Source organism: Acipenser ruthenus, chromosome 2 (assembly GCF_902713425.1).
Source record: "Acipenser ruthenus chromosome 2, fAciRut3.2 maternal haplotype, whole genome shotgun sequence".
Taxonomy (NCBI): domain Eukaryota; kingdom Metazoa; phylum Chordata; class Actinopteri; order Acipenseriformes; family Acipenseridae; genus Acipenser; species Acipenser ruthenus.
Window position 1 is genome coordinate 106061816 of NC_081190.1, and position 17351 is coordinate 106079166.

At 36.2% G+C, this 17351-nt stretch overlaps 1 protein-coding gene across 1 annotated transcript in view; it reads right to left on the reverse strand.

Annotated features, from left to right (window-relative positions):
* Positions 1-377: 377 nt before the first annotated feature.
* The window catches only part of wdr1 (WD repeat domain 1), a 29229-nt gene continuing 12255 nt past the window's right edge, over positions 378-17351 (reverse strand). The window contains exons 7-15 of the mRNA XM_059005582.1: positions 16935-17015; positions 13636-13869; positions 11130-11219; positions 10581-10735; positions 5002-5089; positions 4574-4684; positions 4024-4197; positions 3453-3597; positions 378-2514 (exon numbers count right to left, since the gene is read on the reverse strand). Coding sequence (XP_058861565.1) covers positions 2405-2514; positions 3453-3597; positions 4024-4197; positions 4574-4684; positions 5002-5089; positions 10581-10735; positions 11130-11219; positions 13636-13869; positions 16935-17015 — 1188 coding nt within the window. The 3' untranslated portion in view covers positions 378-2404. The remainder of the gene's footprint in view (positions 2515-3452; positions 3598-4023; positions 4198-4573; positions 4685-5001; positions 5090-10580; positions 10736-11129; positions 11220-13635; positions 13870-16934; positions 17016-17351) is intronic.

Consider the following 17351-nt stretch of genomic DNA (forward strand, 5'->3'; position numbering starts at 1 on the left):
TTATATGTTGAATAGCCTACACTATCCTGTGGTCCATTGTTTCATTTCTCCATTTAACAGCTTATTTATATATTTGTGGGGGTAGGCATGCAACTTCGGGGGTGCCAATGCTACCAATGTGTGTTGAGCTTTGATTCTACATTCCATGTGCATTTGAGTGTAGACTCGTCTGAGGAATATTGGTACGTACTGTACACCTATGACAGCTGCTTGGCAGGGTATTGTTAACAGTCCATTGTCGTGTAGTATTCCAATTCTGCGCACAAATAAAATAAAATACAAACCTAGATTTAGACACAGCTTCAGTTTATTGGGGGGGGGGGGTAAAGTTTAATTGACGTGATTTGCTGCGTGCAGAACGTAGAAAACGAGCAAACGAGGGTGCAACATTTTAATAAAAAAATAAGCTGGACAAAATACAATTACTATTCTTAATTGCATTAACATCATTTAAAGACTAGTCACAGGTATACTGTAATAACAATACTGTAATAATAATAGTACAATCTTTCATGTACAGGGTTTTGCTGTGAACAATAAAATGGGCTTTTAAATCCTCCATGTCCTTACTTTCTCATTTCAAAGTGGAATGAAGAACGAGAAAACGACGGCATAGCAACTTGCAAGATTTGCTCTTCGGGGCTTTCCTTTCACAGCAGTACTACGAGTTTATGTTATCCGAGTCGCAAGGAAGTTGATTTTTTTTTTTAAACAATGTATTCTTTTAGTTTAAATCTGTACCATGGTGGTAGATTTACAGCTATAGCCTAAGTCTAAGTCTTAATTATGGTATATTCAGCTAACTAAATGAAACTAAAATAAAATAGCACTCAATTCAATAAATGACCTGTTAGTTTAAAGTTTAGACGAAAAAAGTCCCAACATATTGTAGTACCGCTGCTAATTTACAGTAATGCATGGCACCGCATTTGGGTATTATATTAAAAGACTTGCTTTGGCTAACTTCAGATTACAAGCAAGTAAACGTTTTCATTTATTGTTAAATTAAAGTTGCCTGTAAAACATTAGGTGCCATTAATAAATGCTTGCAAAAAATAGCATTAATACCAAGTGTTACTTTTAGTTGTCTTTCACTACAATTGCACAGCGTAAACGGGTGTGATTAATCATTCAGATTAACCGATTAAAAGAAAATGCCAAGATTTAAACCCCCTATATTTTATTATTTATATATAGATATATATATATAGATATATATATAGATATATCTATATATATATATATATATATATATATATACACACACACACACACACACAACAAATTGGCTAATAAAAAAAACAAACTATAAAGCACAATTATATCATTTTAGGAGTCACCTGCATGTGCCAATAATTTGAAATGTTGAATAAAAAGCAGATGTACTGCAAAGCAGTCTTGCATTGCACACGTGTGTCCTTTATTTTCTATACGAAAAATCGCTTATGGTGTTGTGGATGTTTTCCCAAGTGTGTACTGAACCACAGCTGAAGACCACAGAATTATTTATATGGGGGGGGTTGAATGCACTGGCAAGAAATGTCATACAAATCATTGACAAGTGTACTGCACAGACAGCAGCTAAAGCCCACAGAGAAACATTGAATCAGCACACTTCTGCATTAGGTAACAATTTACCTTTTCAATAAAAATGTGGCTCATGCTGCTATTTTGTACACATGCAGTTTAATGCACTTTCTAATACAGTATTTACTGTCCTGCAACAAGGAGGGATTGAGAATTAACTAAGAGAACTGAATACCAAAATTACATATTTGGGAGTATTGGATGTGAAAGGTATTCTAAAAAAAATAGTCTAACAAAAAGAGGGTATAAATCCACTGTTCAAAATGGACAAGAACAGTGTTAAACGTGTACAAACTTTTATTATGTACCATTGCCACCTGAAGAAAAAAAAAAAATTGGCAACAAAATATGTGAAATACAGATGAGCAAAGTAATAAAGAACAATATACAGTAGCTGCACTCTGCTGTACACACAGTATTTGATCATATACTTTCATTTTTAATATGTGAATGGTACATAAAAATATTCTGTAGTCACACAATGAGGCAAATGTTAATCCTGTTCCATACAATGTTACAAACATCTCTGCTAGAAAAGACAGGAAAAGACTGATCTGAGTCTGTAAAAATGAACTGAGATAAGGCTATTGCCCTGGAATGTTGAGCATAGAAGGGTTAGAAGCACCAGAGAATATGCCAAGTGCTTTTTCGTGCAAATATTTACTGACTAAAGCTTTCAAGATACACCATATTTAGATATGACTTCTCTGTAATGATTCAGGGATATGATATGGAACTCGGCACCCAATAAAGGAATCGTGAAAGCAATTCCTTCTGCAGCAGTAGTTCTTGTCCCTGAAGATCTGGTGTCGCTTGCTTATTTGTATGTGACAGTCCACTGCTTGACAGAGGAGTCGTGGGATGTTGTGATAAGAGTGTGCTCATCTAACCAGGCCACGCTGCTGACGTGGTGCATCCTGTGGGCATCTACAGAAACAAAAATAAAACAGATAATTATATAGAAACAAGTTCAGGTCTGTAGATCACTTTTACCCTTTCATTAAAAAAAAAAAAAAGTTCATTCTGTATAAATGTTAACACTGCCTCACACATAGAAAATATCTGAACAGTTTCATATAACTGTCGTTATTCTCAGCTGGATTACTACAGTATTTGTTTTTAAGCTCTGAAATGGTTGTCATCTGAAATGATGCGTTACATTCTGCATTCTGAAAGGCATATGGAAATGTTATTTCCATTGCACATAAGCAGCAGCCAGTTCAAAAAGAATTTCCAAAAACATCCATAGCTGTCAAATGCTTCACTGCGGAAGAGGGGATGGGAATTGGCAGGCAACTTAAAAGGAATCTCTCCCAGTATTTACTGTTATGGAACAAAGTGAAAATTCTTTAATAGGATTGTAAATTAGCAATTCAGATATAAATGCAAGGTATTGTATACGCTGAACCAGAAACTAGAGTGTTCATGTAAATGTATTACGGAGAAAAAGACAAAGACTACGATTAAACAAAAATAGCATCCAAATAACTTAATTGAATGTCTCGTTTGTAAGTATTATTATTATTTGTTTATTTAGCAGACACCTTTATCCAAGGCGACTTACAGAGACTAGGGTGTGTGAACTATGCATCAGCTGCAGAGTCACTTACAATTACGTCTCACCCGAAAGACGGAACACAAGGAGGTTAAGTGACATGCTCAGGGTCACACAATGAGTCAGTGGCTGAGGTGGGATTTGAACCGGGGACCTCCTGGTTACAAGCCCTTTTCTTTAACCACTGGACCACACAGCCTCTTTGTTTTTAAGTAAGTATTACAATGAAAACTAAACTAAAGGTTTTTTTTTATTCGAACAAAAACAAAGCATTTTGCCCCAACGCTGACATTTTTGAAAGGTGATATACCTGGCATTTTGATTCTTGTGTCTGAATTGCTTACAGTCCAGACAGAGACCATCATGTCCATGCCTCCAGTGGCAAAATGCTCATTATCTGGAGACCAAGCAATGCAGACCACTTTAGCATGGTGGCCGTAGAAGACACCTTTCTCCTGCACAAAAGAAAAAGATCAAAATCTATTTGTAAAAAAGCTTAAGAAGAAAATAAAACCGTGTTAAAATAGTTAAGCACTAATCTATAAAACAATAAAATACAGTTCATGGTTTTGGAGGTTTTGAAAGAAGGGGGTGTATGCACAGAACACCCAACACCTACCCAGCCCAGAGTTTTGGCTCGAAACCCCATCAAGATCATTAAAAAAAAAGTACATCCACTGCATGTGACACTCTTACACAGGCAGGGGATAGATGGGGTACCGTGTGTTTTTAGGTATCTTAGAGAAGTGAATGCTCCTTAAAATAATAGACCACTGTACATTTACCAAATTCATTATGGTTTTGTACTTGTCTAATATTTAAACATTCCTAAAAATGATTGGTTTATATATTCTGGTTAACAATGTCATCCCACAACTTACTGCATATCCATCAGCCACAGTGAAGACAGTAACAGCTTTGTTTGCATCACAGACAGCAAGGTAGGCACCGTCGTGGGAATAGGCAAGGTCAGTCACAGGCCCCTTAACCTCCAGGGTCTTTCCATCATCCTTCAGGGTGTTTCCTTGAATGGAATACAAGTGGACTTTGCCATCCTTACAGTGAAAAAGAAACAATATTAGCCCTGCCAGCACCGATATGCAAGCAAGCAAGCAAGCTGTATTTTCATTAGTGAACATTTGAAAATAGCATTATTATTACACTGAGTCTCTTCAGTAATTGATTGTATCTGTACAGTTAAATATTATTTTGGTTTTATGTATTTTCTTTGCATGTATTCTGGGGTGCATGTAAAATACATATAAAACCAAAGACAGCTAAATAAATATTTGATGACAGGAGGTGCATCTCTTAAAACAGAAGCAATAAAAAGCTTGAAGAAACAGTCTGTAACAAGGAGCAGCTGGGCTCCAGTTATACACAGTCTGTTTTACACCAAGGGGATTAGTTATACAAGAAATACATTCTTACCGATCCTCCCACTGCTACAGTCACACCTCCTGGGTGAACAGCTGCAGCTTCTGGCTCATAACCAAGGTTATCCATTCCAAAGCCTTTCTTCTTATCCTTTAGCAGCACAAGCTGGGGAAAGAATGCATTGAAAAACCCTTCAGCACAACAACAAAAACACATCACAGAAGGATAGCAGAGCTAGACAAGTGTGACAAATTTAGGAAGACTAAAACATACCATTTAACGCTGCCATATACTGTTGTGTGTAGTATTTTGAGACAGTCAATGCCCCTCTGCATGGGAGCTTAATATTCGTAAAACTGAGCTTCAACATAGATTGATGATTAATTACAGATCACATGCTCAGGTGGGTCTAAATCATGTAATAGCTCAATTTGCAATTATGTTTTGTCCACTAAACAAATGAATACAGTCCTTTGATTTACCTGCCCAATGCAAACAGCCACTGCATAACCTCCTGGCCCCACTGCGATACACTTGGGCTGGACATCCATTTTAACAAGGTCTGAAGCACTACAAAAAACAAGAGGAGTGCAAGCCGTTTTAATTAACGTGAAGTTAGCAAAGTTTAGAACATTGGACCTTTGGAGTGAGGTGCCTGAATTAAGAGAATATTGTTCAAACATGTATTTGTTTCTGCAACATGAAACAATTTGACAATGCCCACCTGGAACCTTGTTATGAAAAAATAAAAATAAAAGCACCAGTCTCACTGACAAACTATCTAGATGGAACCTTTTTACAAATAAATGATAGTTGGTCCTCCTTTTATTCAACAGTGAACACAATCAATCAATTAGTGATTAACAGGGGTGGATCTAGCCTTGTAGCTTGACTGGTTCACTAAATTCACACATCAAATTTATATCACACTGTAAGGAAATGTTCCTTTCAGTGCAGTTTGGAACACATTTCCTAGTAAATTTAAGTAACTATAATAAGCATTACTTGGGAGTTATTGAAATATAAAAAATAGCTTCTGCCTCTTTCTCTATAAGCGGAACTCACCTCCTGACGTACAGGTGTTTTAGTTTGTTGCATCACAGATACAAAATCATTGTCAAGCGTGTACAGTACTTGTTGGGCTGTATTTTTTTCTTTCGATTTTGGTGTTGCTAACCTAGTTTGCTATTTACATGTTTTTTTTATTATTATTTAAAATGCAATATTTTTTAAAAAAAGTTTTTACTATATTTGAAACAGAAGCGATTAGTTACTTATTTGACATGCACAATCCATCGATTTGTGAAACTATTAAAACATGATGATTGACATACACGTTTATAACAATATAAATTAAATGCTTAATATGAGATTATCTGTACACTACTTTATTAGTATTTTAAAATAAAATACAGACTGTAAAACATTTCTTCTGCCTGGGTGTTATTAGCTACTTGCCTTACAGACATCAAGCATTGGATGTCACAGAATTTTCTAATGTTGAATTCAGATAAAATATAAGTTATGCTAGTGGGCTCACAGAGCCAACTAAAAGGAAATGTGGGATTACATGAGCTTGACCCTTGCAGACTCTCATCAAGTCTGGGGGTCATCTTTGATCCTGATCTCTCATTTGAGACTCATATTAGAGAAGTTATTAAAGTATCTTTATTAATTGAGAAATATAGCCAAACCATTTATTTCCATATTTGATGCTGAGAGACTAATGCATGCCTTTGTTTCATCTAGAATTTATTTTTGTAATGCACTTTTTCTGGTGTCCCAAAACGTGTGCTATCCCGCTTGCAGTTTTGTTCAGAATACTGCTGCTAGAATTCTGACTAAAACCAGGAAAAGTGAACATATTACCCCTGTTTCGGCCTCTTTACACTGGCTCCCTGTGCAGTATAGAATTGATTTTACGATTCTGCTGTTAACTTACAAGGCCCTGAATGGATTAGCACATAGTTATTTGCAGGAGTTACTGACCCCGTATCTTACAAACCACACTCTGAGATCACAGGATGTGGGGCTGCTGGTTATTCCTAGGGTCAACAAAATCAACACAGGAAGTATGGTAGGGCTTTTTCTTGTAGAGCTTAAAACACACTTTTATAAAATGGCTTTCTTATCTTAGAGGGTTTTAATGTAACTTTAAAATTGCTACTTTTGTATTGTGTATACTGTTGTCACGGAGTGACCCTAAAACTCGTCCCGTGTACAAAGTGCAAGCACCTTTTTTGAGTGAAAGGTATATGCGGCCAAGATGTCTGACACTTTGATAGGAACAGTTTAATTTATTTGAAGTCTTCACACTAATGATGGGAATGAGAATGTAGAGATGGGAGCCCAGCTAACAAGACTGAAGTTTTTGCAGGTATCAGACTTTTAAAGACTGTCACCCACACCTGTCAGCAGAAACTGACCCAAGACTGTCACAGCTACTGGAAGCAGGCCGATCTTTGGGAAACAAATTGAACATTTGTGAAACTGCAACAAATATTGTAATGACTAATGTGTTTTAGAAAATATTTTTAGCAGATGTGCACAGGACTGTCGTTTTGTTCACACAACCAGTCCGATCCGAGTCTGGCGCAGAGTTAGAATCCTGTTGGGAACGTTCTGAGTTATTGGATGATTTAAACTAACCTGTATTGATTGAAATACTCTGTCAATAATTATAATAATACTGTATATGTTCCTTTCAAAAAGATCTGCATACTCAGTAGAAAACAGTGGATAGCTGTTGTGTGCAGTCTGTGAAAGCACCTGCTGGAAGGAGTCAAACTCGGCAGGCTCTTATCATAAGGCCTTGTTAACGCATTCCAGTTTTATGAGTAAAAGTAGCCAAATTCTTTCGTTCCTTTACTTTCATTGCTTTCAGAAGGTAGGAGTATTAGAAAATGCTTACGGTAGTGTCTCATACTAATCAACCCTAAAATTGGCAAAAAGCAAAGGTTGTCCTAAAACCTGCTTCAACTGGATTTTGTATGAACAGAAAGGGGTCAGACTTAATTCAGTAAAATAATATTAGCAACTTTTATATTGAAGTAACTGAATTAGAAATACATGTTATAAAATCATTGTTATACAATGTTATACAAATAACATTTATTATTGTTGAAAGAACATATTACAGTTAAAAACTAAAGCAGTTCAGTACTGATACTGTCAGTATATTGTATTAATTGTACTGTGTTTTAAAGAATATAAAACCAGCATAAATAATATTGCAGCAAATTATGAACAGGTTACAATGATTTAAACTAAAAAAACTGAACAAGTGTTAATGTTAGAAAAACAGCTTGTCTATGTGCCTTTGTTATTAGTGCACATACACTCGTGGAAGTCTGTAACCCTGAAAGGAGGCTAGGTATTGCAAATTAGCAAAAACAAAAGGGTAACCCTTTTTAGACAGAACGATATTTGAAACTAAAAAGACCTATTTGATTTTATTTGATTGTGGTGTTACTAAGCATAGAGGTTTTACAAAAAAAAAGTATTCTGATCTGATAGTGACAAAACTCTCTGAAAAGAAATAATGTTTTAAGTATTTTGATCTAATAAGAAACATATTTAAACTAATAAGTGTTTTTGCTTGTTAAGGTTCTACTGTAATACAAATAGACTGTAAAAGCAGGAGCCAGCATTTAATTTAATTTCTCCAACTAAACAAAATATATTTTAGCCATTACAATATCCATTAAATTAAATAATATAAATGTTTAGTTTATATAAAGGTTTTACTGCAATAAAAAAACAGGAACGGTTGGAATATTAGACAAATAAAGTGTAACCTGTATTCAATAATTTTAGTATACAAAAATTACAGAAAAATAGCCTTGCCCTTATCTGCTTGCAAGCAGAGCGCTGCTAGATATGGAAGGTTCTTTTTGGCAGTCAAAAAGAAGAGCATTCCACGAATTCGGGGAGTTGTGTCCAGTCACAGTTCTTATCAAATAAGTAGCGACTTTCTTTGGGAGAAAACTTATTTCATGCGGTGAATTTGGAGAAGTGCTTACAATGGAGTTTCATGTTAATCAAAACAATAGTCTTGGCAAGAAAACAGGGTGTCTGAATCCTGCTTGAGCAGACAACTTTTAGAAACAGAGAGAGGTCAGGCATAGTCCAAAAATGGCACAGTTAAATAAGGCTGTTATACTTAACATGTTTATTATAGCTTACATTTAAATGAAACCAATTGAACTGACCACTGTATGCTTATTCAAAGGCAGTCTTTGTGAAATACTTTGTTAACACACATTTGTATGTGAATTTATACTGGCCCATTGACAGCACACTGAAAAGGTAACATAATATGCGGCTAAGAGGGATATATATATTTTTACCCACCTTAATATAAATCAAATAGAGCTGGTGTTACCAATTAAAAACATCTCTCATATATACACAAATACTTGTATTATATTATAGCAAGGATTCTGTGAACTTTGGTCCACCTGACTTTTCAGAAAAAGGAGGAGTTGGAAAAAGAGAGCGATGAAATCACGTTTCAATGTTTTTTGGCAAGAAGTTATATCCAATCAGTTTTGAAAAAGGAGTTGAACAGATCCTTCTAGAATATATCATTAACTTAAAGATAAGAAATGTCAAAGCCAAGCGATGATTAGATTTACTTGGGACTTCTGATGTATTCAATGGAGGGAAAAATCCTATAAAACCATGGTAAAACCCCAGTCAATTATTGCTCAACTTGCTGACAACAAGCTGATGTGATCCATGCTCTGAAGATCTCTGAAAAACTGATTGCTGTTTAGTCATATTCACAAGTCTCTGCCTTTTGAAGACAGTTCTTATTTTTCAATATATCCTACACTACACTTCCATATACTGAAAGGTAAGCATATATTTGAATTGAATATCTCTTTTATATTGATACATTGCTATAAGGTATAGAAATTATGTTTTAGTCTTAAGAGAGTGATATATATTGAATGTTCTAGAATTTAGCGGTAGGCGTTTTTAGCTTTATGCATGCACAGCCTAAGGGCTAAGTATATAATTAATTAATTAATTCATTCATTCGTTCATTCATGAATTCATGAATAAATGAATAAATGAATAAATAAATAAATAAATAAATAAATAAATAAAATTAAAAGCCATCAGGCTATGAAACCAGAATCACCCTGCTACAGCACTGCTCCAGTCAGCCACCATGGAACAAGATGGCTAACTGAAAATAACTGTAAAATGTTGTACAGTTAAGAAAATAATAATAAAGTGTATATATATATATATATATAATAGAACATAAACAAAAGAAAAAACATCTTGTCTTTGCAGAATTTTGATGGAGCCTACTGTAAACATTGGATGCATTTTGACAGAAAAACGCAGTACAAAATGCAGAGAAACTTGACAGGTTATACAAAAGTCCTATAAAACTGAAAGAACGTCAAGAAAACTTAGAATTCCACTCAGAATTGGAAAAAACAGGCAGAAGCTATTTTTATATTTGAATAGCTCCCAAATATTGCTTATTCAGTTGTACCCCGAGTATGTTACTTAAATTTACTAGCAAATGTGTTCCAAACTGCACTGAAAGGAACATTTCCTTAAATTATGTTATACATTTGTTGAGGTGAGGTGGGGTCACAGGGGACCTTTTGTGTATCTTGATGAATTTAGTGAACCCGTCAAGCTACAAGGCTAGATCCGCCGCTGTTAATAACTCATTGATTGATTGTGTTCGCTGTTAAATAAAAACAAGTTATAGTCTCCTTTTTTGTGTGTTTTCTGCGACAGGGAGGGGGGCAAGTTTTTTATTTTTTTTCAGAAACTGTATACCTCTGCTTTGGGGGATGACAGCTTAATAATTTTGTGACCAAACAGAAAAGGAAATTGCAACAAGGATAGCAAATCAGGACATTTGGAAAGCACCAATAGATATGTGTCCTTTCAAAAGCCACCCGACTCTAATTAAATATCAAAACACTGTCCACCAGTACAAAACAAATACATATTTTTGTTTTACATAATGTTTATAATATACAAAACTCTCAAGTAAATGCAGTTTTGTTGAAAATCAGTGACTAACCTGTATTCTTTCTTAGTCACACTGGTGAAACGAACTGTATCATCCATACCGCAACTGACCAGCTGGTTTGATTCATCTACAGCCATCCTGGACACCAGGTTGCTGTGGCCCTTTCCACTAAAGGCACCATTCTCTCCGGTTTCAGCATCCCAGTAATGTGAGACTACAGTTAAGGGAAGCATGCAGTGCAAATTTGCATATTAAAAATACCCTTGCAAAATTAGCTACCAAAAATTTTTTTTTTATGAATCATCAAAACAAAACTTATAATATTTTAAGTTCATAGATGAAAGATGAAGGCTGATAATACAAGATAATGGTGCAATAATAAATGCTGTTATTTTCCTGTAAAATGGAAGATTATACATTAAAACCTAATTTTAAGACCATATCAGTATAAAGACCCCCTTTAAATTAGGGCCATGTTTTTGAAGTCCCGAATCGCTCCTATTTACAGCAATGTTGAGGTACTCCAGATTGTATTTACCATAGACCTACAACACAGACAATATCAGCAAAGTGTCTGCAAGAACCATGACAAAAAAGGATATTGATATGACCGTCATGACTTCCAGAGTAGATGTATGATCGTCCATCATTTTTATGCACGGTCAGACACTGGATGGATTTGCTGTGGCCCTACAAAAGGGAAAGGAAAATAAAAGCATTGAATAGCTGATCTTTCATAGGACCCATGCCATTCAGTTTTCATCATCAGGGTCTTGAATGGGACAGTATGTGGACTTGAACAAAGGGCTGTTGTATTTATGTTACAGTAGATCTTTTTATAATATTTTTCTACAACAAAAAGGGCATTTATAATACACTCGATAAATGACGAAAGTATTACTGCAAATGAACAAGATCTTCCCCAGAGTTGTGTTGCTATGACTTATGCTGTCTAAATCACGGAAAATATAATTTTATAAACAAAACTCTGGTCTGCATATTAATAGTAAAGGCTACTACCCACCAGTTCATCACATCATAAAGATACAAATCTGAAAGACAATATATGGGACTCCATTTCGAAGGAACTGGATAAGCCTGGCATGTAAGATTTATTTCCATATGTGTTGAAATACCGTCAAAGACGACATTCAATTTTAACATCACGTTAATGATTATGTACCAGTCTTGATCATAGTTTTGTCAATAGCAATTTTTAATAGTTGTATGGATCTGGCAGTTTTGAAACCTGCAGCATCGCCTCTGTGATGCTTCTGGTGTGTATGGTCATGACACTTTGTCTGCCAATGAAAAATCGCATGTCTGGTGTGTGGTAGCCTTAAGTGTATGTACTTTGGTGCTGGGAAATGCCTGTAGCTGGATTTTTATTACTTGCACATAGTTGCATAGGCCCCATAGTAGCAAAATAGTCATAATTGTTTTACAATAAGTAGTTATTGTGGATATGAGACTTCCACTGTGAGTTTTGTGAAGGTAATATTTGCCGTATTGAAAAATACATAAATATGCATTTCAATTATTAATGGCTCCTCAACACGATTAAATCACAAATGAAAACCTGTGATAATACCACAGTCACTACAGTTACAGGTCTCCCTGCTTCGGCTACCCGCCCACTTCAGCTCGTTCAAAGTTCTGCTGCTCATCTTGTGTTCTCCCAACCTCGCTACTCTCATGCTACCCCTCTGCTTCGCACCCTCCACTGACTACCTACCTCTGCTAATCTACCGCTGTCTTCACCACACTGCTCCCTCCTTCCTACAATCCCTCGTTTCTCCCTCCACCCCCTCCTCCTCTACAGGCCGACTGGTCATGCCTTCCCTCCAATCTCCATTCTCCCAAGCCTGCTCCTTTTCCCTAGCCCCTCTGTGGTGGAACCAGCTACCGGAGAACTTCAGGACTGCTCCGTCTCTCACCGCCTTCTGCCGCCTCCTCAAGAACCACCTGTTTAGACTACACTTGTAGATCTCTTGCTCTACCGTTCCTATCGTGCACTGGACTTGCCTGACCTATGCACAACATTACTGGATCCTCAGCTAATGCACTATCCTTGCACTACTATGTCATTGTAGAAATAACTTGTTGCAATTCTAACTTGTTGCATCCTAGTTCACATTGTATTTTAGTAGTATAATTTGCACTTACTGTAAACTATCACTGTTTAAATATTAAGCTTGTATTGTAAATCTTTTCTGCTCTGTAACATCTTTAAGTTGATTAAGGCATCTGCCAAATACATAAATAAAATAATAAAATAATAAATAAATAAATAAAAGAAAACTTTTCAAACCTTTTGGTTGTGGTATTTGGTACAGATCATGACCTTTAAATTCTCTTTTTAAAATTCTGTTGATAAGCATGTGGGTCACTGATACATAGGGCACAAATACAGCAAATATACTTCCAGTATAAAAAATTACAAAGCACAAATGTAATAATTTTTTTTTTATATAGTAGTTTTGATAATAATTTAGCATCAGACCCGAACAACTTAATTTCCCCCAAATAAAATAAAGAAATCACGCCACCAATAAAACAGCCCTCAATAAAAGCTTGAATTGCAGCACCAGAGGACTGCATTTCACTCCAGAAACTGCTTAGCAGGGCTCATTTCCTGAAGCCAACCATTCTTCCTCTTTCAATTACATGTGAATTGGCCCTAATTTTCAAGGATTAAGAGAACAGAATTTCCCGCAATGTATTCTAATTACATTTCTACCCACGCCAGTAGTAAGCACATACTTAAAGGCCAAAAGTGCAACTCATTGAAATTACCCAGAGAAAGATGAAACGTAGGATTATTGTTCTGCTCTTTGTTGTTTAAGGCTCCCTTCGAAATATGTATTAGCAGTTTAATGAAAAAAAAAACAATTTTATATCCAAAGTTGGGCTCATAAAAGTGTAGGCATGCCCCAAGAAATTCTGTAACTTGTCTCTTATTTATTTGCCAACTAGTGGAAAGCTTGACCAGTTTTTCAACACTCTTTTGCATAAAGAATCCATCACTGCCTAATTCCAGCAATATTTTACATTTGCAAAGCACAAGCTCAATATATACATTCAGTTGTATGTTTTTGTACGTTACCTTGATGGTGCGCAAAGGCCTGTTTGGATTGTTTTTGTCAAGGTAGTTGATGTAACCAGACAGAGAAACGGTCAGCAAGTGGTCCTTCTGCCACAGGCAGCCCAATTGCTGATCCAAAACATCTGATCCCATATTGAACGTGGTCACTACAGAGTTATTAGCAACGTCCCAGATCTTAGCCGTCTTGTCTCCAGAAGCAGAAAGTAGCCGAGTGCTGTCAGGACTCCAACTAACCTGGAAGACAACACGCAAAAAAAACCAAAACATTTTCAAAAGCTATATTTATATATATATATATATATATATATATATATATATATATATATATATATATATATATATATATATATATATATATTTAATTCCTTTTGAAAATAAATTAAGGCTTACATGGAAAGCTTGAAAGATTTGTTTAAATTTCAGGCTCAAACCAAAACTAAAACTCAAAAAGGTCTGGATATTTCAGACCTCATTAAAGAAGCACTAAATGTACATAATATACCAATATATTTTTTAGCACATTATTTAAAACAGTCATAAAAAAAGGGCAGAAAGCCATATTAGGGCCAGTTTATCTATTTATTTATTTATTTTTTTAAATACAAGTTGGAAAAGTGTATTATTGAATATTTCTGAAGTTTCTATTCATTCATATATATATATATATATATATATATATATATATATATATATATATACACACAGTGCCTTGCAAAAGTATTCAGACCCCTGACCAATTCTCTCATATTACTGAATTACAAATGGTACATTGAAATTTCGTTCTGTTTGATATTTTATTTTAAAACACTGAAACTCAAAATCAATTATTGTAAGGTGACATTGGTTTTATGTTGGGAAATATTTTTAAGAAAAATAAAAAACTGAAATATCTTGCTTGCATAAGTATTCAACCCCCACATATTATTATTTGGTAGAGTCACCTTTCGGTGCAATAACAGCTTTCAGTCTTTTGGAGTAAGTATGTACCAGCTTTGCACACAGTGTCCGAGTGATTTTGGCCCATTCTTCTTGGCAGATTTGCTCCAGGTTGTTCAGGTTGGTTGGACAACGCTTGTGGACCACAATTTTCAAATAGTGCCACAGATTCTCAATGGGATCGAGATTAGGACTTTGACTGGGCCACTGTAGGACATTCACCTTTTTGTTCTTGAGCCACTCCAATGTTGCTTTGGCCTTGTGCTTGGGATCATTGTCCTGCTGAAAGGTGAATTTCCTCCCAATCTTCAGTTTTTTAGTGGACTGAAGCAGGTTCTCTTGCAGTATTTCCCTGTATTTTGCTCCATCCATTCTTCCTTCAATTTTAACAAGATGCCCAGTCCCTGCTGATGAGAATCATCCCCACAGCATGATGCTGCCACCACCATACTTCACTGTAGGGATGGTGTGTCTTGAGGCATGGGCAGTGTTAGGTTTGCGCCACACATAGCGCTTTGAGTTTTGGCCAAAAAGCTCCATCTTGGTCTCATCTGACCACAAAACCTTTTCCCACATCGCAACTGGGTCACTCTCATGCTTTCTGGCAAACTCCAGACGTGCTTTCAGATGGTACTTTTTGAGTAACGGCTTCTTTCTTGCCACCCTCCCATACAGGCCAGTGTTATGCAGAGCTCTTGATATGGTTGACTGGTGCACCGTTACTCCACTCCCAGGCACTGAACTCTGTAGCTCCTTCAAAGTGATTGTTGGCCTCTCTGTGGCTTCACTCACAAGTCTCCTACTTGTTTGAGCGCTGAGTTTTGAGGGACGGCCTTTTCCTGGCAGTGCCTAAGTGGTGTGATGCAGCTTCCACTTCCTGATTATTGATCCAACTGTGCTCACTGGGATATCCAAACACTTGGATATTATTTTGTACCCTTTATCTAATCTATGCATTTGTATTACTTTATCTCCAACTTCTGTAGAATGCTCTTTGGTCTTCATTTTCCTTCAGATTCACAGCCTGACCAATGATCCTTCAACAGTGGGGGTTTTATCCAGAAAATGTGACAGCAACTTTAATGGTTCACAGGTGGAGGCCAATGGTAAGGTAATTGTGTCCTTGTTAGGGCAATTTCTTTCATCGGTGTAAACTGGGAGCTTCCACAGCACAGGGGTTGAATACTTATGCAAGCAAGATATTTCAGTTTTTTATTTTTCTTAAAAATATTTCCCAACATAAAACCAATGTCACCTTACAAGAATGTCTTTAATTGCCACATTTGTATAACTGTATGTCGAGATCAGCCAATAGCTTTCAGCTTTACGAAGAACTGGGGAGACCAGAAGCCAACAGGAAGTGAGAAGAGTCGGGACTATGGGAACAGGACACAAGCAAGAAAAGAGAAATTAATAAAGGGAAGATCTGAAAAATGTCACTGCACTGCACTGCACGCATACAGTTTAGTGAAAACTAAACGTTTCTAGCCCTAAATGCTGCTCAAGTAGGATAGCTGGAACAGAAATAGTACATTTACTCATAAACCCACCCCTTGTTGTATCGCCCCTCGCTATACCGCGGGTTTGGATATATCGCAGTCCTGGAGTTGGCTCCCCATTATTACAGTCTAACTGCGCATGCCTTTGCTGCAATACATATAGGCATCTATAAGCAATTTCACTTAGAATTACTGTTTATTTTATTTCGTACTGCACAAACAAAAATATACAAAACCATTAAAAACAAAGCAATATCATACCGTTATCAAATACACACGCATTGCACAATAACACAAAGCAAATTAAATATCTACTTGCTGAAGAGGTTTTTATTTTAGCCAACAAGGTGTTCACTTGTGTCAGCAATGCACTAGCAAAAGTCACAGGGTAGTGACGTCAGCTCCCTAGCAACAAGCCTCCTATGTTGGGAATAGATTCTTTCAATGCAGTGGATTTGTGCATTTGAGAAAGGAGAGGAAGACTCATGAAATTAATTGGACTTAAGTTGATGAGAAGCAATTACCCTCCGCAGTACGAACTGAAACGGTGTGCTGATCTTTATATGAAAAATGAGAAAAAGCGGATTGCATAGAGGATTTATACTGGACCCCGACCCTCCCTATAAAACGACGGAGTGGTTGTACATGTTAGCCTATTTGTTTTTCTATGGATCTCTCACTATACCGCGGCCCTCGATATATAGCGGATTTATATTGGACCCTGATACCCACGATATATCGAGTGGGTGGTGTATTTGCAATTTCATTTCTGTATGTGTGTGGGCCCCCCTCTGGCATTGGCCGATTGCCCGGGTACTGATGCCAGCCCTGTTTACATGGTTAGCCTGATGTCTCGATACTTACAGCATATATACCTCCATCATGGGCCTTTTCACCACCAAGAGCAGAGATCTTCTCTCCATTTTTTCCATCATAGATAAAGATCTATTAAAAAAGAACACAGTGTTAATTGTAAAAACAAATAAACGGTTGCATACCAAGCTTACGAAAACGACACCTTAGAGTGCATATGAGCATAGGGTATACTTCTTAGAAAATAAGTAAAATCTCAGGAAAAACAGTGCTATTTTATTACAGAACGTAAGTCAGCTAACAATTTAAAATCAAGCATGCTGCAGGACTGTCCTTCCTAGCGTACTGTGATTATTCCACTAATGACACTGGCCAAGCTCTGTAAATCCAGTAAAAAGAATAATAATAATAATAATAATAATAATAATAATAATAATAATAATAATAATAATAATCAGGCAGTAGTGT